At 41.5% G+C, this 25,000-nt stretch overlaps 3 protein-coding genes across 3 annotated transcripts; 1 reads left to right on the forward strand and 2 right to left on the reverse strand.

Moving 5' to 3' along the window:
- Positions 1–1,255: 1,255 nt before the first annotated feature.
- On the reverse strand, positions 1,256–16,042 carry fam53b (family with sequence similarity 53 member B). Its single transcript, XM_038698297.1, has 5 exons — positions 15,856–16,042; positions 9,430–9,661; positions 8,520–8,574; positions 6,101–6,864; positions 1,256–2,394 (listed from the first exon to the last, which is right to left on the reverse strand). The coding sequence occupies exons 2-5, from the start codon at positions 9,517–9,519 to the stop codon at positions 2,032–2,034; spliced, it is 1,272 nt and encodes a 423-aa protein (XP_038554225.1). The 5' UTR covers positions 9,520–9,661; positions 15,856–16,042; the 3' UTR covers positions 1,256–2,031.
- Positions 16,043–19,235: 3,193 nt separating this feature from the next.
- LOC119887507 (4-hydroxyphenylpyruvate dioxygenase-like protein) lies at positions 19,236–22,151 on the reverse strand (the record flags this gene model as incomplete). The annotated part of the gene is given in 5 exon segments (XM_038698298.1): positions 19,236–19,880; positions 20,259–20,386; positions 20,913–21,064; positions 21,161–21,327; positions 21,423–22,151. Coding segments are annotated over 5 exon segments (1,308 nt in total). The 3' UTR covers positions 19,236–19,678.
- Positions 22,152–22,657: 506 nt separating this feature from the next.
- LOC119887508 (ubiquitin thioesterase ZRANB1-like) lies at positions 22,658–24,294 on the forward strand (the record flags this gene model as incomplete). The annotated part of the gene is given in 2 exon segments (XM_038698299.1): positions 22,658–22,966; positions 23,439–24,294. A coding segment is annotated over 1 exon segment (832 nt), but the record flags the coding sequence as incomplete, so codon positions are not given.
- Positions 24,295–25,000: the final 706 nt, after the last annotated feature.

Genomic DNA, 25,000 nt, shown 5'->3' on the forward strand with positions numbered 1-25,000 from the left:
AATTAAGTCCATTACAAGAGTACACATTGGCCTTGTAGGCAAGTTTAATCCCATCCTCAAATTACTCAGCTAGTCTTTAATGAGGTGAATTTCTTCCCTCGCACCCTACTCAAGGAATGACAAGAATCGTCTCAAGTTTGAACAAAAATGTAGAAGTAGTACGCAGTCGTACTGGAGCAGTGAATCAAAAGGTTAATGACAGTATAATTCTGGAGGTTTGCACCGGAGTTTGGGAGAGGAAGCTGACAAACGAAGCAGCAGCAGCAGTCCTGACACATGGCCCACATTCACAGCCGCCTCCCACGTCACTGTGCTCCTCAGAGAAAAAGCCCCTTTTGTTTCCTAGCGCAAGGAGGGAGGGAGGTCCCTAGGGTGAACCGCCGCTCAGCTCCACCACTCCACCCGCCATCAACAAAAAAAAGAGAGATTAATAAAGAAACAGGGACCGGACATCCCACCCCTGCCCGGCATCCACCCTACTCACTCCCCGCTTCAGCACACAAACACAGGCTCATCAGTAGTACCACCACTACGGTTGTGATTGTCTTTTCCTGCTACTTTTGCTACTTACATAATTGGGTCAGTCTGCATTGTTGCATTAAAGACGTCTCCAACAATGACCTCGCTGTTAATAGCAGTACTGGAAGAACTCTCCCTTTCAGATTCTTTACTTGAATTAAAGTACCAATACCACAGTGTATCCATTCCACATTGAAGACCTGCATAAAAAAGGCACTTAAGGAGAAGTATCATCAGCAAGATGTACCTAAAAGTATCAAAAGTAAAACCACTTGCAGAATTTCCCCTGTCAGTGTTGTATTATTAGGTATTAGATTATTACAGATGTGTTAATATGTAAGCATGTGTTTGGCACTACTACTATAAAGCAGCATAAAATTGAAGTTCTCAAGCGGTCTAAAAATACCTCAAGGTTAAAAAAGTACAGGACTTGATTAATTACAGTATACTCAGTACATCACATTAAATAAACCACAAGCTAATACAGGCATTTGCCAAAATCGCTACCCCAAATGTCAAAAGTAGTGAGTTCAGACAAACCTGAAGCCTTACAGTGTTCATAGAAATGTACATCTATTCATGCTCCACTTGCGTCTCTCATTTGCCTTTGTATGCAATTACACTGTGTCCATTCTTCATTTCACGTTCTGTTCAGTCTGTACACATGTTGAGGCATAATCCGGGGTTGGCCTCCCAAATTTTGAGAATAGAGACACTGAAATAATGTGACTACAAATGACACATTTAAAACTGTGTTTATTTGTATAGAAATATGCTCAAGTTTTTACATAACTTTGTAGTTACAAATCGTAAAAAGAAAGAATATTAACGCTATTAGCATCACAAAGTTTCTCTCGAACAAACGGGAGCATAGATCTCGGAGAGAAGCCTGATGTTACTGTGTGAAATGTTAAGCTCTTCAATATATATTACAGGTTGTTTGTGCGTGCAGCCTGTTGCTCAGTAAGAGTGAAGGGGGGTTTACTAACAGTAGCTCTCGAAGTAGTCCCCATTTCTGTCCATCATGTACCCATGTACAATTGAAGGCGGTCAGTGGAACGGACACTTGTTCTGGTGCAGAGAATTTATACAAACCTGCTGTGAATTCTCTCCAAATGTAGTACAATGAAGGTAATCAGGGTTACAGAAAAATGTTAAAGACCCCAGTCTCTGAGCCAACATTAATATATAATTTTTATATTTATCAGTTCTATTATCTCCACCTGAATCTGTCCTCTCCAACTTCTTTGTTCTCCTGAGACACAGTTCAGATACCACACAGTGAGGGAGTAGCTTCTGACTACACAAAGTCCCCAAAAATGGGTGTTTAGCCAAAAAAGCTCCTGCTCAATCTCTCCTTGAGAAAAGAAAAAAAACCAAGTGCTAGAACGCTCGCTGCATTTGCTATCCACTTGCTTTGCCCTTAAGACTATCAGTTCTGTTTATTGTACCACCTAGTGATAAACTTTCAGTCCCCTAAATTAGCTTCCCCTGAGAGGAAGACAGTGCAGCTCAGTTCCTCTCAATTTGCTCAATGTCGAGCTCGCCTCCGAGCTGATACACATCCTTCCTCATGCTACACAACCCCGCCCACAGAGGCTCACTGTCCTTCCCATTGGTCGTCCCTGGTGTCACGTCGCCGTAGTCTGCGGAGTTCCAGTCCACCTCCTCAATGGTGGGATCTGACGACACGTTCCTGGTGATCTCGCCCTCTTTGGTCTGAGGCTGAACGTACTCCAAGCCGTGTACGTTTGCAGATGAGTCATCAGTGTTGCACTGAGCGGTGCTCCTGAGAGTAGGGAGGGCCTGGCTTGACTCGCAGCTGTCTTCGCCTATGATTCCTGGGCAGCTAAGGCTGTGGAAATTCCGAAGTTTCTGTGGAAGGACAGAAAGTTCATTTTTTTCAAAGCATGATATTGATGTTTTCAAGGAAACTAGCATACACTTAAACAAATATGTCAAATCTTTGGTCTGGTAGGAGTCCATGGTCTCTATGGTGATTGCATATTTGGTGAGGAAATCAAAAACATTTCATTCCTTCATCTTGGACTATGAACCATGTCCTAACTAGGGCACAAGCACAACTAAAGGCATACAGCCATCTTATGAAAACAATCCCCCTACTATACTCATACAGTATGTGGGTGAGTCAGTGAGGTCAGAGCTCAACACTGGGCAACAACCACTAAAATATAAAAAAGTAACAAGATTTCAATGGTATAAATTTAGCCTGCATTACATACTGGAGCAACTGGTAGTTGACCAAGTGAGGCTATGTGATCTGAGGTCCAACTGGAACCCAGGCAGCAAGTGGCCAGATATCTAGAGGGTAGACATCACTCATGTCAGCGTTTTGCCTCTGCTGGCCTTTCACTGGCACTGCACAATGAACACATACATCTGGGAAACTTCCTTAGGCAACTCCACATGTGCCAGCGCTGCTGCAGGCAAGTCCTGTGACAGCTGAGCATGCTGTACTGGGAGGCTTTATGACAGAGTCTTATCCAATCTGTATAGCTAACATGGAGAAGGCAGGACAGCTGCCTCATGACTGAACACTGCGGCGTTCAACCAGCAAGACACAGGAGAATAGGACCTCTGTGAAACCTCCTGTCACTTGTGTGCTTATGTAATATCTAACAAGCATGGGACTGTTCTGATGCAGCTCACCGCCAAGTGTATGAACTACAGCTGCAACTCATCGATAGATAAAAGATTCAATTGAATTAGATTCAATATGTGGTTTTGTTTAGACAATGTCAGAAAGAAAAAAAAAGGACAAATTCCAATCTCAAGTTCCAACAGCACATAGTGTTGTCATATACCTGCTTATTTTGTCAAGAGTTAAAAGGTTTACAATGATACAGAAAGGCTGCAAATAATCACATTAGAGAAGCTGAACACCGATGTTAGCAGCTCTGTGTTAGGTACATGATTTCTGCCTCGATTTAAATGCTAACATTGGCATGCTAAAATGCTCACAATGACAATGCTAATGTGCTGATGTTTAGCAGCTGATTAGCACTAAATGCAAAGTGCTGCTGAGGCTGATGAGAATGTCATTAGTTTTGCAAATATAGTGTCATAAACTAAAGTATTGAAGCTGATCTGAGCTGATGATGGTGCTAGAGGAAAAGTCAAGCAATCACCAAAGTTATTACAGTTCATCCTGTGGGGAACATGAATCTTTATCAAATATTATAGCAATCTATCCAGTGGTTGTTGAGAAATTTCTTTCAAAACCACAGATATCAATCTCAAGGTGGGGCTAGAGGAAAAGCCAGTGGATCACCAAGGTCATTAGGGTCCATCATCTGGGAACCATGGATGTCTGTACAAAATCTGGACCAAGTTCCCAGTTTTTCTTGGCACCGGTCTAGTTGGTGCATTTGGCAGCACTAGGCAACTGTCACACTGCCTTCTGCATTAGCACTTCAGTCTCAACTGTCAAGATTTACGGTCCAAGACCATGGGACCAAACTGATAAGGCCATAAGAAGTCTGGACAATAGCAAAAGAGTGCCATCGACATTAACTAAACCATATATAGCTCTAACTTAGCACAAACGAAGTGTTCTGCAGAGGAAGACAGAGAAAATATTTTTTCACAGTGTCCTCACACAACCTACTGCACCACATCACAATGAGGGTCATGAATAAGTGCTGCCGGTGTCCATGTTTGTCTGCTACTATAACCCCCCCCCTCCCGAATGAAATGGAGAAGAGAGCAGAAAGTCTCCTCATCCATACTGACCTTGACTCGCCATCAATAAAAGCTGATCAATAGCTCATGAGGCCCGGCTGTGGCAGCAATCCACCCACTGAGCTGAATTTGCAGAAATCAATCTCTTTCCCCAACACGCATCTCCCTTGTGCAACAATCCATAACCTCTGCCACAGCTGCTCCACTTCCTGACATTCATGGAGCCGCAGTGAGCAGAGGGAAGCAGTTTCTCCCTGGTTAAACTACACTGCTGTGGCGTGTGGATGACACTTTAGAGACACACTTGGCACTGTGATCATATTTGAATAGTAAGGTGACTTTGAATACTGATAGGGTGACGTATGTGAAGTGCGATAAAGCCCGAGTTGAGCGCCAAGCAAGTTTATTCTATCATCACCAGTGAACATCTTTTCCACTGTGATTTCCTGAATCTCCATAGTTACACACTTAGGACTTATAGGTTTAAGCAATCACTCATTTTTGCAAATAATCAAATTATGGTTTAGTCTATAAACAGGTAAAAGTTCCCTGAGCCTAAGGTGACAAATGCAAATAGCTTGTTTTGTTCCAATAAACAGTCCCAAACCCAAAGATATTCAATGTACAATCATATAAAACACAAGATAGCTGCAAATCCACACACTTGAGAATCTGAAATTGGAAATGGTTTAGCATTATTGCTTGATAAATAACTAAAAGCCACTAATGATTCACAAAATTGTTTTTTTGTCATTTGACTTAACACCACAACATGGTTTAGTTGCATAACTGGGCCGAAACGCCTCGTAGTTTCAAAGGCTGCGTTCCTTCCACCTGAACTGAAAGCCAACGTCACAGCAGTCCCTTTTAATAGAGGAACAGAGAACACAATGCACGAACAGCAGGACAGATCCAATGCTAACAATCTCAGCACCCGGACATTCCTCTGTGAAAATATTGTTAGTTGCCTCGCCTAAAGCTCTTTTCTCCACGCTGACCTCGTCCCTGTTTGGAGTGTGTGTGGCGTCTGCTTGTCGTGTCACAGCAGCAATGTTGTTAAGACACAGCTGAACTCTGTGTGACTTTCTCAACAGGGCCAAGTCCAGCTCTGTGTTTATGATCCAGCCAGTGTACGTGTGAAAATTTACTATATACGCGCGCACGTGTGTGTGTGTGTGCGCAATTGTGGGACAGAGAGATAAACAGCTGCCAGGATGTGCAGATGAAACAGGTGGCCAGTGATTTTACAATATAATTTATTTTATGAATACAAACTCATCTGATCCACTGACTAACTTCTTAATTCCTGCTTTGCTCAAATCATCTTCACCCATTAGCACATTAAAAGGGGCATTCTTTGCTTCGTGAGTTCCATTTCTGCAAGTGCAAATACACACCCACATAATGGAATGTGACCTAGAACAGGCCTGCATGAACAATCACCTTCATTTAATGACATGCCTGCAGAAACACTTTGAGGTGTGCTGGGAAAGAAGAGACACAAAGGCGTGACCTTCGTTGGAAGTGTTTGTTTATCCAACATGCCACAACAGTGGAGTAGAACTAGCAAATGTTAGTGAGACTGATGGACCAAGCAGAGCTTCCAGCTGGCATGACACTGATCTTTTGGAGCACATAAAAGGGCTGTGGCGAGTTCAAACTATAAATAAATGCTACATAAAATGCCACTGGAGATTTCTTATGGCATGCTCAGGTGCATTTAACGTGTTTTCACAAAGTGTATGTTAGGCCTCAATTGAAGTTAAACAGGACAGTCCTCCTTAAATACTGCAATCCCTGCCTGTATGTTTTAAAAAGATTATATTATTATTATATTACATTTGTGACCTGTTTTACAAAGTAACACTTAAATACCCACCTGGGTCATCTTTGCCAGGTCCAAAGAAGGCCTCTGTTTTTGTGTGTCAGCTGGTCTTCTGCGCTTCACACCAATCTTCTTGTCATTGAGGACACACGGCTGTGAGCGACTACGGGCGAGGCCCCCCGGTCCACCACGGCGCTCCAGCTCTGGAGTAGAGTCAGGGGAGCTGGTTGGTGAGGGTCCACGAGGCTCAGGGAGGCAGATCTGTTCATCTGAGAGGTAGAGGGGCTGCACCAAGGGTTCGGAAGACAGGGGCATGGAGGAGGAGGGCGCCAGGCCGGTGAAGACAGAGGGGCAGGGGAGATATTGGGTGAAACAGGGCAGCTCCACAGTGTTGGACCGGGCGGGCAGGCTGAAGCTGGAGCTACGTTGCATGACGGGGAAGCCGAGCTGCACGTTCACAACACCACCACGCTGGACACTGCCTCCGCTGTGGCACCTCCTCTTCTCCACTGTTGTCCAAACACGAGAGCCCTGAGGGCGCCAGGTGGAGCGGCAACCACCAAGCTCATCTGAGCAAGACAGGGACCGGCACTGCCGCTTGCTGGGGGGTGCGGTGGAGTGCGAGGACACAGCCTCTGTCAGGCTGAGGTCTTGCAACAAGCTGGTGATTGTGCTTGAGGTGGAGCCAACATCCCAACCCCAGTGGGCAGAAGTTTTATGCACCTCAGGCAGGACGTCCCACAGGCTCTCCAGGCTGGTCCCAACTGGCCTCTGCTGTATGGCACAGCTGTGACCCAGCTCATGCCACCGGCTTGTCTCTGCAACAAAAAAACATTTCATTTTAATTAAATAATCTAAATGTGATGCCAGACAAGATTCTCACCTAAAATATTGGAAATGATTTAAGGGCTTATTTGCAACCCTAGACCCTTAAACAAATGCAGCCTCATGATTAGTCTGTTATGTTTACATTTCAGCAGTTGTCAGAAAAGGATTTGTCTCAATTTTCCGCTATTTTTCCCCATATGACATTAGGTTAAAAAACCTGTATGGGAAACACATGAACTTTTTTTATAAGATGTTTCCCTGATGCATGTTCAGGATTAACTCTTTGGTCAGGGTCTTTTAATAAAAAAAAATTTAAAAAATGTGTGTGCCTCCAGCATTTTTATTAATTAGTTTGTACATGACTTTGCACCCAAAGTGCCAGCCAAATGATGTAATCATGTAAATGTATCAAACAAGGCTCACGCCATGAGATTATAGATTTTTAAGTAACTCAGCAGCTCTGTTTGGCTTGTTAAATCTCCCTTATTTTTCATACGAAGTGACATCATCATCACTGCTTGAGGGCTGCGTTTTATTTTGCAGTGTCAAAAAAAAATTTTTTTTAGTGCCAAGGTTTTACGATCATAAGAGGTTAAGTTTGGCAACCTCAACGTGGACAACATCCATGACACTGCTCCAGTCTGGGTCAGCTCGTTGGTCCCAGCATGATTATGTACTTTGTGTATCTAGTATTGACACTACTCCCTGCTTTGTGTAATTGGCACTAAGAATAAATCCTGTCCTCCAGGCACTACTTTAGTGTCACAGTCTGTAAGCACAGCTAATTGGGACAGGGAAGGGAGCTTAATGTCTAACTGACTCAATATCAAACCTCGTCTCTACCGGAGCAAGCTTGATAAAATGTCAATAACCCATCATCAACTTTCTGGCTTATCACCTTGTTGTTTTTTTGAGATCTACTAGTAGAGGTATCAGATTATATTCTGTATCAGACAAGCTCCCTATCTGCTCTTGCTGATCGACTCTGCCCTAGCACCATAGCTACTATGCCAAAACACATGTTGCCACAACAGAAACTCCCTTGATTCGCTGAATGGGTCAGCCAACTGAACTAGTCAGTCAACTCTGATTTAGATACTAAACGTCAGGTATGCAAAAGGTCTATTCTTCTCCACTACAGATAAAATCCCCAAAATACCATCTGCAGTCCATGGAAACCACTTAGAATAAAGGGCAGTGTTAACAACACCTACTGGTACTGCTGCTCTGCCAGTCTTGCAAGCTTAGTGTTAAGACAGAACAGCATTTAATCTTACAATACTAAGACTGTAGGCTGGGGTTGTTGCTCATACTGCTGAGTGTAGGATTTTTTGGCATGTCTACAACTAAAGCATGCAGGATGCAAGCAGCACGCATGCAGCACGCAGCCATTAATACACATTAATCGTGGCCGACACAATACTAAACATCTGACATTATCTGTAGTAAGTACATAATTACTTGTCATGTGCAGTTAGTGAAGGGAAGTAAAAAAAGAGATGTTGCACTGTGTGATTTATGCCAAGTTGGCAATTCCTTTAATGTCTCTGGTGCTTTTAGGCCATTGTGGACAATTTTATGAACACATTGAATTCACATAGAGGTGTACATCTGTATAGTGATCAGAAAGATAGCAGACTCTTACCCATGAATCCGCAAGAGAAAAGTGCAGTCCCTTGGCTCATGGTCTGTGCCTGAAACTGCAGAAATGCAAGAAAGATTCACTGTCAGCCCACCAGAAACCACAAAGTCACGTAAATGGGTTTGCATAAAATGTATAGGAGGTTCTAGCAATAAAAAGTCAATAAATCAACAAAGAAAAACAAAACCTACTAGAAAGTCAGATTTTGTGTATACATAATTGGCCCCGAGTGTATGTCGTAGCACATTTTTTGCTGCTGAGATGAAGACTAAGTGCGACCCATCAACAGAGTTCCACCATAAATGCCTCTGATTGACGCTCAGCCTGATGACTTAATTTCACATGGCTGAAAAGGCAAACCCACATTAGTGGGGGAAGTTTCTCACTCAGGCAGAAAGAAGGTTTCTACTGCATGGATACTGATTAGAAAATGAGTCAGTTGCTCAGCGTAGTGAAACTAAAATACTCCATTGTCTTTTTGAGTGAAAGAAATGGGACACGCAGGATTCAAAACCAGATGACAAATGTCCCAGTGATAGCAGTTGGCAGCTATGATGATGAAATGATCAGTAATAGGAACATAAGCATCCCTTATTCCCAATCTCCAACATCCGAACAGTTCTTTTGACATCACTTCCTGACATTCACTAAAGCAACACTTGTGAATTTTCCAACAAGTTTGACTCAAGGGAAGCTAGAAGTCAAATTTAAGATCTGATTAAAGCTGACAAAACAGGAAAATCTAATGTTGAGCCATAAAACTGCTGTGGAGTGATGAGTGGCCAGCAACAATTTCCTGATTTAGAGCAACACCTTGTTGTTGAGGCCCGTTGGCAAGGCTACATATTAACATAAAATGACATTTCACACAGGGGGAAAAAAATGCTTACACAAGTAGAAAATAACCGCTCACCGGTCCCAAATCTGTACTTTTGGATGCTACATCGTCGGCACCCTTCTTTTCCAGTGTTTTCTTGTATATGATCACCATGGCAACACACATCTTTTTCCTGAGCTATTGCAGTGAGGGCAAGAAAAGCTGGTGGCCATCTTGATGGGCATGTTGTCAGCAGGCTGGTTTCTCATAAGCTTAAGACAGCAGCCCTCAACTCCTTCAGGAATGTGTTTCACTCCTCGGCCCAGTCCTGAGCAGACACACAATGATGAGCACAGGATTAGAATTCAGTACATTTCTGACATTCTGTCGACCATATAAGCAGAGAACAATCCAGTTGGATTGGGGGGGGGCTGAGGCTCTGAAACACAATGTCAATGGAGATCAAACCCTGTGCTCTCCTAATGAAATATTCAACTGAAAATGTATCTTTTGAGTATCAAATACTCACAACCAAGTGAGTGAGTAGCTTCCTTCTTCGGAGGATATCACATATCACACACAGTTACACTGGATTCCAATCCCAACAAAGAGTCAGGCAAAAGAAAGTGTAATTAAGTGTCAAACCCTCCATAGAAACTTTTCAAACCACCTCTGCACCATAATCCATTTCTCTGCCTCAGTATGCTAATTCTAACAAGAGTTTTAAAGCTATGAAGTAACATCTTTAGCTATGTTGTGTTGAAGCTATCGAGACTGTGGAGAAGTGGACTGTGCTGTAGGTACCGTTTGAGAAATTTCTATGCTATTGTAACTACTGTGAATCCGAGCTGTCTGCAGCCTACTGTCCTCCACTTTTCACAGCCACCTTTCAGGCCTACAGGCATTGAAAATATGATACTCAAAAGACAGATTGTTGGTGGCGTTCCCTATAGAACCCTCAAGCTCATCTCACACATACATTCAAAACACAGATAAATCAACTGTTAGTTGATTACTCTCCACACCGGCACTCTTGCAAACCTGTTCAACGCATTTAAGACAAATTCAAGAGAGGTCAGTGGTTAGACAAGCTCCTTTTATTCTGAAGTGAGCAAGCAAATGTTACCAGCAAACACTTGCTTTGATTAACAAGGTCGCCATATATATATATATATATATATATATATATATATATATATATATATATATATATATATATATATATATATATATATATATATATATATATATATATATATATATATATATATATATATATATTTTTTCAAATTGAAAGTATGCTGCATGGTCACCGTGTCACCAAAATTGGACCTCTATACTTTGTTTTGTTCTTGCCTGTTCGTGTGGAGGATTATCAGTCATCTGAGAGAGCAAGTTTCCTCAAAGTGTTCCACACTGGAGCACACAGAGAGGAATAGAGCAAAGTCAAAGTTGTGTAATTGAATACTGGCAGGCTGGGAATAGCTGACCTTGCGGTTATCAAAACAACCCTCTTCGCATTAGTGCTGCACCATGGTTACAGTAAAACAGCTGATTAGCCACAGATGTAAATCTATATAATCATTGCACAGGCCACCAGATCAGTTCCACATGAGGCTATGTCAGGTAGGGGACTGAAAAAGTGCAGTAGCACAAGGCGGTCATAGGATGCCTGCAAGGTCAGAGAGTGTCTGTTTGAATGACAGAACAACTGCAGGCACAAAAAAATGAGGGGAACAAAAGAGAGCTCTGTGCAGAAGATGAGACACCGTGGGAAACAAAAGAGGCGACATCAGAGGTTGCGGGTGGTTGGGTGGAGTGTGTGTGTGAGTTTGAGGAGGGGGGGGGTCCATAAGACCCTGAGGGAGCTGACATACTGCATGTGGTGTTTGCATAGGCATATGATCTCCATTAACAACACTTACCACATCAGGAGAACAACTTAAACACAAGGATGTTTTAGTTCTACAAGGACATCAACGCGGTTCAGGGACATCTGGCAGCTTTACCGTGTGGCCTCTGAATAGAAAAGAGCTGATCTAGGTCAGATCATCTTATACTATACTTGTCTATTAATCACACAGATCTGTGTTTCACAGCAGCGATAACCACGGACATGCTGGGGTAGAGGAAAACGTTGTTTATAAATTACCCTTGATGTCTGATGACAGTGACAGAGAAAGAAAAAAACCTCGCCCAAATGAAATTGGCAAAGACAAGAAAAGCTCTTTAGCATGATGTTTATCCAAGCAGAAAAGGACACTAAATGATGTTTTCCTTCCCTAGAAAAATGGAAAAAGTCTAACTGTAGCCTGACACTCTGGACTCTAAACTGTAAACAACATCCATTACTTCTAGTTACAGAGAACTGCAACAGTTCATCTTTCTCATGCTCATCATGCTCAAGGATTACGTTTTTATCCCATAAATCTGAGTGCTTTAAATGGGTGAGGTTTATAACATAATTATAAACATTCCTCAGCTCCATGACATAAGTTGAACACACAACTGTAAAAGCCTAACCTAGCCCCACATCCTTTGAAAATAGAAAACATGTTCAGAAGAGCTTGCGAAAGGGAAGTGTGCTTATTCTTCTACGGACAAAAAGTATATAGAAATGAGCCATACTAATGCTTAATAGAGACACCTAATGCATTTATCTCATACTGAATGCACTGCTGTGTTAAAAGATGCAGATCAAGTTAGAATCTGTCAAATGTGCCACTCCCCGTCTGACGTCCAAACCCGAATCACCTCCATAACGATGATGCTATTATCTGGAATCAGAGGGAGCCTCGAAGCTTCTGCAGCCCGATAGCTCTTTATCTAGGATGGGGCAGCAACCACCGTGACAACTGAGAATTTTAATCTCGCAGGGGAAGAATGTTGCAGGACGTTTCGCTCAGACGTGGCTTTCCATCACATGCATACAGGCTGCTGACTGACTGCAGCAAAGTCTGCAGTGACAGCGGCCTTCCTAAAAGTCAGCACTTATGCTGCCTTGGACGAGCTGATGGGACTCCACACTTCCTTTGTGGTTACCAAGGGCCTTTCAAGCATCGCTACTTTGGGGTGTCAAAAATAACAAGCTATCGTACTGCCTAAATGAGCGATAGATAGGACAAGAGAGGAAACCACAGAGTCGATTGGGTTAAGTGTAAAGCGGAGGCCTGCTTTAGAGTCAGCGTTCCCAGACCCAGCTTTATCTTTCTATGAGATCGGACAGCAGTACTATATGGTAAACGACACTTTCCTAAGACTCATAAATTGCAGTCAAGTCCAGAAAGACTACAGACTGTCAGCTTAGTTGTTACAATAGTTATCTAAGCTGTGGTCACCCATGGATCTTTGTTTCCCCAATTAGAGCAGCTTCTCCATACATTGCTCAGACAGTAATCCCACTGGTTAGGCCAACATTACGTAGGGATTTGGCAGCTTTGTGTCTGACTGACAATTAGAGCTAATACTAATCCATTTTATAGCACTTGGACAGCTGGTGGAGAACAACACTGTTTGATATCATTGTTGCAGCTTGTATTGGCTACTGAGCAACACATTTGCAAGCTACTTATTAGTCTGTTTTGTATCTATTTTTAGGGTTGTCACACATAGGCTTAACATTTTTATTAAAGCTTTCATCTCTATTAAACTGATATAAAAATAACAAAATCTTAAATGTTTGGTTTTCAGGCATCCGCCTTTGGCATTCCTGCATGCATGGCAGTCAGATCTGTATCCTGCTTTCAACAGTCCTACGATTGTCGCTGTCTCAGTAATCTGAGCATCTGCTGAGCACCTGAGACAGCCCGATTTGAAACCTAACTGAGGGGTTTGTGCTGCTCTTCATCACCATACCACTTGTGAAACGAATGCTGGGTAAAACTTTAACTAATATGTCCCCTTCCACTGAAAGATTCCCTAGGAGGAAATATGCACGTTCCTAAAAAGCTTTTGGCTGCTTTGAGTTACATGGTTTGTATAGGATCCAAATTTGGACTCAGCAGTTTCTCATGTGATAATGGTGGGTGTGGTTACAGAGCATGTCATAAAAGGCAGACAGACTTGCCAGGCTCATGAAGACCAGATAACTGAATGACAAATTGGCAATCCAGTTCTGCTTTTTTCTGCAGCACTGTGCATCATTGTCAATGTGAACATTCAAGGTTTCTGTAACCGAAACTTTCTTTGTTGGTGTTGTCATTAGTTAGGTGCCACAAAGGGCAGGTGCCACCAAGTTTTGCCACAACTGACAGGCTAAAAAAGTAATTTACAAAACTCATTGTAGTCTGCAGACTAGTCCACAGCTGTCTGCATGTTCACAGAAATTAGGCTATGTCAAACAGGAGGCACAATCTACATTTAAAGCAGTGAGTGAATAGTCAGAAATGAGCATGGCTGGGAGGCTTCAATGGTAGTTATCAGGCTCAGTTGAGGGCCTGGGGTACAGCCAAGATCTCACAAGCATGCAGCTGCCCACTTACCATAAACACAAAAGACCAGCATGGCTATGCATGGCAGCCAAGGAGGCCTACGTTTTAAAGCAGGCTTGCTGTTTAATTATCTACTACATAATCACTTGCACTGTATACATTTGTCCAGAACAAGAGCTTTGTTGAGCTCTGTAATAGAGGCTTTCAACACACCTGTCCAAGTTGGAGAGAAATGTTGTCCACTTGAATTCTAAATCTCACAAAAGTCTCTTAATTACAAAGGGCCGGAGACACATCACTCTACCTCCACAGCAGAATAACATTGCATTTTAATAGATCCAAATCAGAACAAGTCACATCCAGTGGATACTGCTTTATTAACTTTCAATCAAAATTAAGAATGAAGGGGAAAGAGCACTCTTGAGTTTTACATGCAAGAATGTATCCATCCCCCACACTGCATTTCCACTGACCATATAGCCTCTACATCAAACAATAGATAAGCAAGGGAACAACATTTTTTTCCAGAGAAGTGTTTGATCAACGTCATAACAGTGGCATTACAATATACAGGATATTAGAGAGCCTTAAAATTGTGTCTAAATATTTTTAGTGATATGGAAAGGAAAGGGGAATCATCTGCAAGTTCGGATAGGCAGCCTCTTTTATACTTGAGCTAAAACAGTTTATTTTTTTCAGATGAGCTTGCCAGCCCTCCAGGTGGATGGCTCTCAGTTTCAGAGGAAAAGGCCCTGAAAACTGAGCTTGTCCAAGTAACCAGCACAAACAGTTCCTTAAACCCCTTTTCCAAAATCCCTCATGAAAGGGAAATGAGTCTGGCAAAGAAACTGGTGTGACGGGAGCTCATAGAATGTTACACGCAGGCTACAGAGCAAACAGGATTTTGAACTCAACAGAAAGACCACAAGCTACTGGTGATGAAATATAAAATGTACATGCTCAAAAAGTTAAATGATGCATCTGTACTTTAACAGAAAGTCTCCTATTTTGTCTTTTTAACTTATACTTAATGCAGATTCAAGCCAATTATGAACTTCAGTAGTCATTATCATGGCCATGGGAAACTGTGAAGTTCAGATTTAACAAGCTCTTGTGTTTATGATCCCACCGAGGATTTCAGAATCTGTTGGATTGTATGTCAGTCTTCATACCTGACGGGAAGGTTGCTAGATAAAGATAAAACAACCACATTCCACTGCAACAGCACAAACAAGAAAGAGGGTCTGAGAAACAGCCAAATGACATGGCCACCAAAGTGACACTTAGAAACACATGCAGCCAGTGACTGTAAAATTTATTAGCAAGGTCTTCTGCATTTGCCACTGACCTATCTTGCCATGTGTGACATGGCATCATTGAAAACCCAGAGTGAGATCAGAGTGTTTGCACTTCAAAGCCAGCCAAATCACATAAAACACTTTTGATCCCAGGAAGGCACTTATCTCTTTGCAGGCTTCATGGAACACTTGGTCACTCTGACAACTAATCTGATTGAGTTTACACTTATTGTCAGATATCAACCAAGCCTAGAATACTTCATTCACAAGGTGAATGGATGATACTGACATGAGAACCGGTGGTTCCCAAGGCTTATTTTAAGACTTTGCATACCAGTATGTATGATGCATATCTTTAAGCTTCACATAAACGTTTTACTTGTTTTATTAACCTTCCCTTTGACATTTTTGTCACATTATGTCTTTAATAATCTACTGAATGGCAAAACAGACATAATACAAAGTAGAAAGAAAATCAGTTCAAGCTAACTTTACATTTATGCAAGTAATACCCCAGACAAGATAGAAAAGACATAGCTGGCAGTAAAGTTACACATGAGGAAAACTTGCTAAGCTAACTAATTGGAGCAATGTTTAGCTTCCACAAAGAAGACGGTTTCACTTCACTTCACTCGCTTCTAATTAAATCTGTCAGCATAGAAATCACCACTCATGCGAATTAAATACTTTCAAAACAAAAGGAGTATCACACTATATGAACTCGTTCACTACAGTTCCTCAGTTAAAGTTAGCTAGCACAGAAACTTATTATTTGACCAAAAACTACCACTCACAAGCATCACGGTGAGCGACTCGGATCTCCACCAACGTCGGGCAGCTGGTTAGTTTCGCTGGACCATGTTGAGGTTTGTTTTTTAGCAGAACTACAGAAAGAGGCGTCAGGCAGGAATAAAAGCGAGCAGGTCACCTCACGTCCTGCTCCAGGCAGCTCCTACAAACTACAACATTGCCCCAGTGCACTACTGTCCAAGATTGCACGCTAATGAGCCTGTGACAACATACACGAGCAATACCACTTTTGACAGGGGAGAGGGGTGTCGGAGAGAACTTATTTGTACCACTAACTCATTCAGTTTTACATTGATTATATGCGTTATGTGCCTTGTTTAATGTTTGTGTCCAATCCAGCTAAAGCTTGCGGTGGTAGAAAGTAATATATTAATCTCTGTAAGACTCTGTGTAACACTGCTGCCCCCGCGCCTGTAACTTTTGGTCGGATCCACCCTCCAGTAATGAAAAGTAATCACAGTTTGGAGCTGTGCATATAGACATGGCACTTTCACAATATACAGAGGTGTAATATAATAACTTGCCAGCTGTGTGTTCCTTAAAGAGACAGATAGCAGGAGAAAAAGACAGATGTGTGATTTATATACTTTATACATGATTTATATATTTATTTATATTATTTACCTTCTGATCACTTACAACCGCTCCACCACAGAGATATTTGTCCTTTATTCCTCAGATTTTGTTTTTCATTACAATTTTTTTTGCAGGCCTGCAAATGTATGAAATGTTTGACTTCTTTTCTAGTAATAATCATATTGCAACCCATCTACTTTCAAAGGTTGGGGACCACAGAGTGAAAATCCTTGAATGTCTGGAAATGTATATAAGCCAGTTGTATTTATGACAACTACTGCCTAAAAATAAACAGGATATTATTGTAACGTTGCTAAAAGCTGCACCAGTATAAAGATCAACAAATATATTTGATCATTCCTATCCTAGCACATCATATGCAGTAAGTTCATTTATTTTGAGGTGCCTGAAGTTAACACATTGGGCCTCAGAAGGGTGGGGAGTTGAATCTCACCCCTGGCAGACACTATTGTTAATCAAGGAGTAACATCTGTTGTGTGCCACTAATCTCCCCCAGACTTCTCTCCTCGTTTTTTGACCGTCTGCCTTTTGTGTGAAAGGGCACCAAGGACTTGTCTCCAGTATGTAGGCCAGAGTGTGGGGGTGACAAGTTGTTTTTACCAAATCTCTTTAAGCAGCAATTTTGGAAGATTATATAACGTGGCAAACTGTATGCTGCATGTTGTGTTTTGTAGACCTAAAAGGCACTGATGACTCTTTAGGAAACAGATGATCAAACACACAGTATAGAAGCAGGAGTCCTGTAATTCAACAAGTTTGGCAGTGTGTTGTGACTGTCAAAGCCATAGGGGGCAGTATCCACCAATCATAGTGCAACAAGATTGAAGTGAAGCGCAATAGCTTCTATAGGTTTAAGAAAAAATAAGCCTTGATTTTGGTGTTTTTAGTCATTTCTCTTTGTAACTGTAGCTAGCAAATTGTTAACAGTAAATAGGAAGTGAGCTTCCAACTCCCAGTACTGAGCCCCCATACAGAATGCTGTATGCCATCTGTGGTTCACACTGGCTGCAGACAGATGGCCAAAGGACTCCTGTTACAGGAGCCATCCCCTTTTCAACTTTAATGAACAGTTAATCCATCCCTAACAAAATCCCCTATTTTATGATTTAAGATTCACTCATTTGTTTCCATTCATACTTTTAAACAAATGCAGCTTAAACATTAAACTGTTCAAACTGCACCACAAATTAGCCACAAAGCTGAATTAGGAGTACACCTACTCTATGAGTAGTATTTGAGTGTGTTTGTCATTCCTAGAATTCACAAGCTTTCTATCAGTGAGCACAAATCCCCAATACATAGTCGATCCCCAATTCAAAAAGTATAGTTTGTCCAAGAGGGTGACACTTGAGTAAAAGAAAAACACTGACACCATTTGTCAAAATGCAGAAGAACGTCCATTTACAAATTGATTATGCAGCTTGTTGCTGAAACTATTCTCTGACATTATTCAATGGGGATACTGTAACTACAGTCAAAACACAAAGAGAGCATATGGCTTTCACAGAACCCCATCTGAATGTCACGGTTTCTCATCTATCCCGCTAATCCGCGCCTGTAATGTTTATAGCCAAGTTAATTGAGCTGGCACATCTCAGTGGGTTTGGAGATCCCCCTCTTAGGGGGTCTAAAGCAACATTTTTGCCAAAGCATACACATTGCTAAGACCTCCACAGCATCTGAAAGAGGTGCAGCTGTTCTTCCAGTAATGGTTCATGAGAGACTGTGTGAGTGAGGCATTTAAATACAGAGCTGTGGAGCTCAGAACAGTTTTATTTTCAATCCTTATGTGATTAAATGACAAAGTAAATTAACTAATAATCCTAGATCAGTCTACCTTTTACAAATTAAATATTGTAGTAAAACATCTATGATATTTGGTGAGGCAGAGCGGCCTTAAGTCTATGCCTGAGTTAATGATAAAGTAATCAGTATTATATTTAGATACTGACAGTGGTGGAAGTATACACATTGTTGAAGTAGCAGTACCACAGTGAAAACACTCAACTACATAAAAGTCCTGCATTCAAAATGTTACATAAGTACAGTATTAAAAGCAAAATATTTTAAAAGTAAAATTGCCCCTTTCAGAGTATTACATTATTATGTATATTATATTATTGGATTATTACTATTGATGCAACAGCCAGTATAGGCAGCCTTTTAATATTGTAGGTCAAGCTGGAGCCAATTTGACCCACCTTATATACTGTTCAATATCTATGTTAATCTAGAACAAGGATAAAGACAGTAATAAAAGAGGTGTTCTAATCATTTACTTAAAGCAGCAATACAACTATGTAAAACTACTTCAATACAAGTAAAAGTTCCTGCATTCAGAATCTTATTTAACTATTATTATGTAAAGAGACTTAACATTTCAAATGTAAAAGAAAATGGCCCCGGTGTGCAGTGTATTATTACATATTATATTAGTTGGTCAAATCAAATCGTCACTACTTTTACGGTTAGGTAGTTAAATCTATAACACATTATATTGTATAACCTTTTTGTTAACCGTTTTTTATATGACATAAATACATAGCAGCAAAAAGTACAAAATGGAAAATGGATATTAATGTAAGTAGTATAAAATAGACATGATCAAGTGAAGTTTCAGTACTTTACATTAGAGAATATACTTAGTTTCCATCTCTGGCCACTGAAGATGTTTACCTAAGATGCCCTAACAGATTTCAAGAGCTCTTATTCCCCACCCCCATTGTAGGAAACACAGAGCACATTATGTTGAGGACAGTGGTTGGTCTTCATGGTCTAGTGTGAGTAACAGATTTATTAAGGAACAGTTGCTCTGGAGTCAGTCAGTTGCTTTGCATTTACTCAATAAAAACAAAGACATTATTTTACTGCTACAGCAAGTATCTCTCTGTTTAACATTTCAGGTATAGTGTGTAACATCTGTTTTTGTACCACTTTGTTCACATTTTGCAGTTTTATGTATTTAATCCTTTCAGTCATGTTGAAAGCTAGATATTTATACAATATAGAATTTGTACTGTTAGCAGTGCAAGATGTAACTTGAGATTTACCACCAAATCCACTACTAAAATGTATACCACTTGTGGAAAACTTCTGTAAACATATAACATTTGTTTTTACATTTTACATGTTTGTCCTAATAAGTGCTCTCATATTGATATATAAAACCCCATGAAATAAAACAACCTCAGTTGACAATGTCTGGAGTGACTAATACTGAGTAGTCTGCACAGTTTTGGGGGATCCCTCTCCTTGAGAATGCTCCCTCTCCTTCTCCATGTGCGCCTGCACCGACCTCCACAGTGCCCGGATGTTCCCCTCACCAAAACCTGTCGCCCCTCTTCGCTCTATCAGCTCGAGGAAGAAGGTGTCCTCTGCAAAGATGGGCTTGGTGAACACCTGGAGAAGGTATCTGGAAACAGACGACAACAAGGCAAGGACACTTGGTTGGTCTTCTGTAAACATGTTGACTTGATCCCTACACTACAAATAATTTCAACAGGAGATGTATCACAACTTATAGAGAAATAACCTTTGTTTTCTTATCTTTTCTTTCATAACTATTTTTGAAAACATATCCAGGAGTTTTCTGTACATATTCCAAGTTACATAAATGGGTATTTACTGTACTGTAAGGTAAAATATGAACATCCCACCATTTTAACAGTTGCTAACAATGTACTTTCCAGGACAATAGTAGATGGGCAGAAAACCACCAAGAGAAAGTTATCTTTTAGAAAGACTGGTACAGAGGCTAACTACAAAAGGGGTGCAAGATCACAGCTCTCACCTTCCATTTTCACTAGATGCTGTCTGTGATGAGGTATCCTGGTGCAGGTCTGTGTCCAGGAGAATGCCATGCTGGGCCAGCGTCTGGGGGTTGTGTCCTGCCTCCTCTATCTCCTGCTGTTTTCCCACCTGTCAAAGCACACAGGATAGGTAAAGAGTTGATAACCACGGTACAAATGACACATTTGCAAATATGTCCAGAATGTGTTATAGCCCACTATCTAATGTAATAAAAGAGCCACAGAAACATCTTTGTTAAAAGACTATACATTTTAGCCACATAAGAAAAATCACACAGAAAGTCATAGAAACAGACTGTTCATTATAATTTTTCTGTTCTTCTGTTAAAAACTAAAAAATCCTCAAACCCCTGATGTCTTCTGGTAAAGAGCAGGGTGCTGAACAGGTCCACTTTTATGGAAAGGTCTTTGGTGCCTGGTGATTCACTATAAATTGGGACTGTGTGTGTAAATTCACAAGCCAGCGCATTTCTGCAATTTCACTATTTAAAGACAATCTGATTTATGTTTCTGTAATGAACATTTTATCAAACATACAGTACTAGAATACCCTTTCCAACTTGTTGAATAAAATGTGGTCAGTATTTGTGTATTTGTTGTCTGTGCGGTACGGTTCGGTTCAGAGTCAGTCAAACCTCTGTGTAGTAGGCAGGAGGAGGGGAGAAAAACTGGACACCAGCTTCAGCCATCGCATGTGCAGTAGAAACAATGTTTTTTGTGTACAGCCCAATGTGCTGGATCCCTGGGGTCCTGTGCTTCTCCAAGAAAGTGTCAACCTGATTCCTGCCTGAAATAAGTGCAAGCAGACAGTGACACAAGAGTTGTAATATCACCAATTACGGCAGAAATGAAAAACTTGAAACATGGGAGTGATTGCTGTTACCTTGTTCAGGCAGTGATTCTGCAATGACAAACTTGCAGTCAGGCTCTTTTTTGTCCACAGAGGGGAGAATGATGCCTGCTTTGCTGCACTTCCAATACTCCATGGCAGTAAGACGTAGTCCAATGCCGTCCTGGTTTACGACAAAACCTTCGTCCACATCTTCATTACTACTCAGAAGAATAGTCATTTTTATTACTGACATCAACTTGAACAAAATTGACATTACAACTGTAAATATCTTGCGAAGTCAATAGTTGCTCACCCATCAATGAAAAACCTCTGAAAACCAAAGGCCTTCTCATACCACCTCATGACCTGGTGGGTTGTTTTCCTGGGACAGGCATAAGTTATGTGATCAAAATGTGTGACTGGACAAGACACGTCTTCTTCCAAGCAGAAGTCCTTTTCAATGACATTAAACCCAGGCAAGAAGCTTCCCTCATATTGTGTCCTGTCAATGAGTGTGTGGCACACATTTCCCACAATAGATTTAACCACAGAGTAGGTGACAAGACCACCCTCATCCCTAACTGTGGTGGGAGGCACCAGGAAATTGCAGCCCAGATGGTGAAGAGCCTTGAATGACCTTTCCACATCTTCCACCTCGAAACACACGTTGCTTACAGTATCCACGGAGTAATGTTGGCTGACATCGTAAAGGCATTTCATAAATTGATCCTGGTTGTATTTCCCCACTTTGACCCGATGTGGATCAGGTGAATAATTGTCTGTGATTCCCTGTAGCTCTTCATTCACGACGAAAACTGCTGCTCCTTTTCTGAAAGCCAGCTGCCTGGACCTGTCGGTTAGTCTGGTAGCAAACAAACTAAACTTGAATTTAGAGACAAGGTCATTGGCAATTTTCTCCGCGTTAGAAACGTGGAGCGAAACGTGGTGCAACCGGCTCAAGAAAGCTGCCATGTTTGGATGTGACGTTTGGCAAAAGGCGGGTCCAAACCCCAACCAACCCCTGCCTTTTAATCACTGTGACAACCATGTGATGTTCAGTTAGGCTAAAGGCTATATAATCACGTATAAATGTATAATTTGTGTGCTTGTTAGAATATCGCAAGCATATAGTGTCAACATCTTTAAATAACCAGTGTCATCACCTAGAGGTCAGTAAAAGGTGATTCATAACCGACCAAAAACATTTGTAAAGAACAGCATGCATTTATGTTTTCCATGAAACCCTGTTTTTATTTATTTTCTTATATCATTTCTATCGATTTTAGTGTGTACAAAATAAATTCATTTGAAGAGCTTACACATTTCATCCTTTTTTTCTTTCTTTTTTTTTTACAACTTCTGCGTACATAAAGTCTAATGAATTTGCATTGTAATGACCCTTTCAGCACCTTGATATAAAATCTCCTCACGTGAATTTTCATTCATAGGGGTGTTGTGATATTTTCTATACACAGTGAAGGCAACACGGTTCTTCCATTTGAACCAATCGGATTGAGCGCTGAGCCAGATGATTGGTGACGAGGGCTAGCCAGCGTTTATTTTGGCACTGCTACTCATTTGTCTCAGTGTAGCCGCCATTAAACAACACGGAGGCAATGTAAAACATGGAGTGTCGCTGAATTATACCATGATTCAAAGAGAACAGAGGCTTTGCCAAGGTGTGGTTTATTCTGCGAGAGGTTAATGAGTCCATAAAGGTAAACATGTGACAGTCCAAAGGGGTCGAAATAACTCGGATTGGGAAAGCTTTGACGGAACAGGAGGAGGGGGGTCTGTACAAGAAGGGTTTGTTGTGGTTTTCAGAAGCACTTGAGAAACGAGCGCAGCCGCAAAACGGTAAGAGTTTGACATATTTTTTATTCAAATATTCCGGATAATTATATGATTGTAACGTTACGTCCGGTTAAATTTGCACAGTTAGCGAACATTTAACCGGCTATGTATGCTAGGTGGTTAGCTTGCCAGCTAGCAAGCTATCACTAAACACTGAAACATTATTACATAGTAATGCAATAAAGCCGCCCGTCATGTGAATCAAACCCAGCCTGCTCTATACTGTTACTGATAATGAACAGCTGGCAGGCAATTATAGTCTTTTAATCACACAACAGTCTCCAGCATGCTAATGTCATTGAGCATGCCCGACCAGATGTAAGTTAGTTTACAAACTACAGGAACACATAACTACCCTAAAATCTCTTAATTTATGAATCTGAAACACAAACTACTTTATTATATTTATTGACCTTAAAGTTGATCAACAAATCTTTTGTGTATGCCTCACATCTAACTAGATTTATCACCACAGTTTGACCAGCCAAAGTAATCCACAATGACGGAACAGAGGATAAAGTGGGTCTGTGATTACTGCACCTATGAAAACTGGTCATCTGCAATCAAGTGCACTATGTGCCGGGCACAGAGGTCGACGGGTCCCATCATCACGGAGGAACCTTACAAGAACAGCCCTGATCTGGACCCCAGCCTGGAGTGGGACCCTCCCAGAACTGAGAGTGGCAGTAGCCTCCTCATCTGCCCTGATTCAAGTGCTAGGCCAAGAGTGAGGTCAGCCAGCATGGCTGAGATTGCCAATAAGTGGTCCTGTCAGATATGCACCTACCTGAACTGGCCTCGGGCCATACGCTGCACACAGTGCCTATGTCAGCGCCCGAGGACCAGCAGCCCCACCGAGTCCCCCCAGACATCAGGCTCCAATGCAGGCTGCCGCCCTGCTCTCCACTCCCCCGTGGATACCTGTGAGGAGTACAATGACAGAAACAGACTTAACACCCATCAGCAGCGCTGGACATGCGCAGCATGCACTTACCAGAACTGGCCCAAAACTACAAAGTGTGTTGTGTGTGACCACCCCAAGCCCAATAATCAGGAAGCTATAGAGCTGGCCGAACCTGCTGAGCCAACACCTGTGATCAATGAGCAGGACAGGGCTTGGTGGAAGGGCAGTTGCAGTGGAGGACAGGGCCAAAGAAGATCCCCTCCTATGCCCCAGAGGGAAGACCGTGTCAAAATGGACTTCCAGAGGATAGAGCTTGCAGCTGGAGCCATGAGCAGCAAAGATGAGCAAGAGGTCGACTTCAAGAAGCTAAAGCAGATTAGAAACCGAATGAGAAAAACAGACTGGCTGTTCCTCAATGCATGTGCTGGTGAGTTTTATTTACATTTTACATGTAATTCCTACAAGGGCTAAAGCGATTAAGTCATTAGTTGATCCACAGAAACATTTATCAACAGCAATTTTGATAATCTATTAAGCCATTTGTAACATCTTATCCCAGCTTCTCAAATAAAAGCATATGCTCCTTTTCTCTGTTTTATATCATTGTAAATGATATATATTTGAGGGTTTTAGACTGTTGGTTGGACAAAAGAAGCATTGGGGCTCTGGGATCTTTTGATGAACATTTTGGCATTATCGGTAAATAAAAAAATGGATTACTCAATAAAAATAATGCATAGATGCAGCTTTACAAATAGTACCTATTGGGCTCTCATTATGTGTGCAAATACTCTCCTCAGTGACTACCCTGAATAGTCTTAGTGGTACAAAGAATCTATACTCTTGTCCCATTTTTTTTCCCTCCCTTGTAACAACACTTCTATTGTCACACCAGCTTTTTGTTTCCTTCCATGATGTCATGTGCAGTAATGACAAAGTGAAGTGCTGCAGTCAGAGGCAACTGTTTTGATTGTTTTTGTCCCAGTGGCGTAAGTTAGTTTCCGCTTGGTTCTGTTTTATTACGGTGCAGATGGTGCCTCACCCTGCAAAGGCCAAGGCTGTGGAGTAGTGTGATCCACTTGATGTTTTATTAATGACTGACAACATGTTTTGTTGTTTGGTCTCCAAATATT

This window comes from Micropterus salmoides, unplaced genomic scaffold, assembly GCF_014851395.1.
Source record: "Micropterus salmoides isolate LMB-PRFRI ecotype aquatic unplaced genomic scaffold, ASM1485139v1 Ms_hic_scaffold_4206, whole genome shotgun sequence".
In the NCBI taxonomy this organism is placed as follows: Eukaryota; Metazoa; Chordata; class Actinopteri; order Centrarchiformes; family Centrarchidae; genus Micropterus; species Micropterus salmoides.

Coding starts and splice junctions, on each gene's coding strand:
- fam53b (XM_038698297.1), bottom strand. CDS start 9,519: ATGTGTGTTGCCATGGTGATCATATACAAGAAAACACTGGAAAAGAAG. Junction 6,865..8,519: donor TTTCTCTTGCGGATTCATGG/GTAAGAGTCTGC, acceptor TTTTTGTTGCAG/AGACAAGCCGGTGGCATGAG. Junction 2,395..6,100: donor ACCTGGCAAAGATGACCCAG/GTGGGTATTTAA, acceptor GTCCTTCCACAG/AAACTTCGGAATTTCCACAG.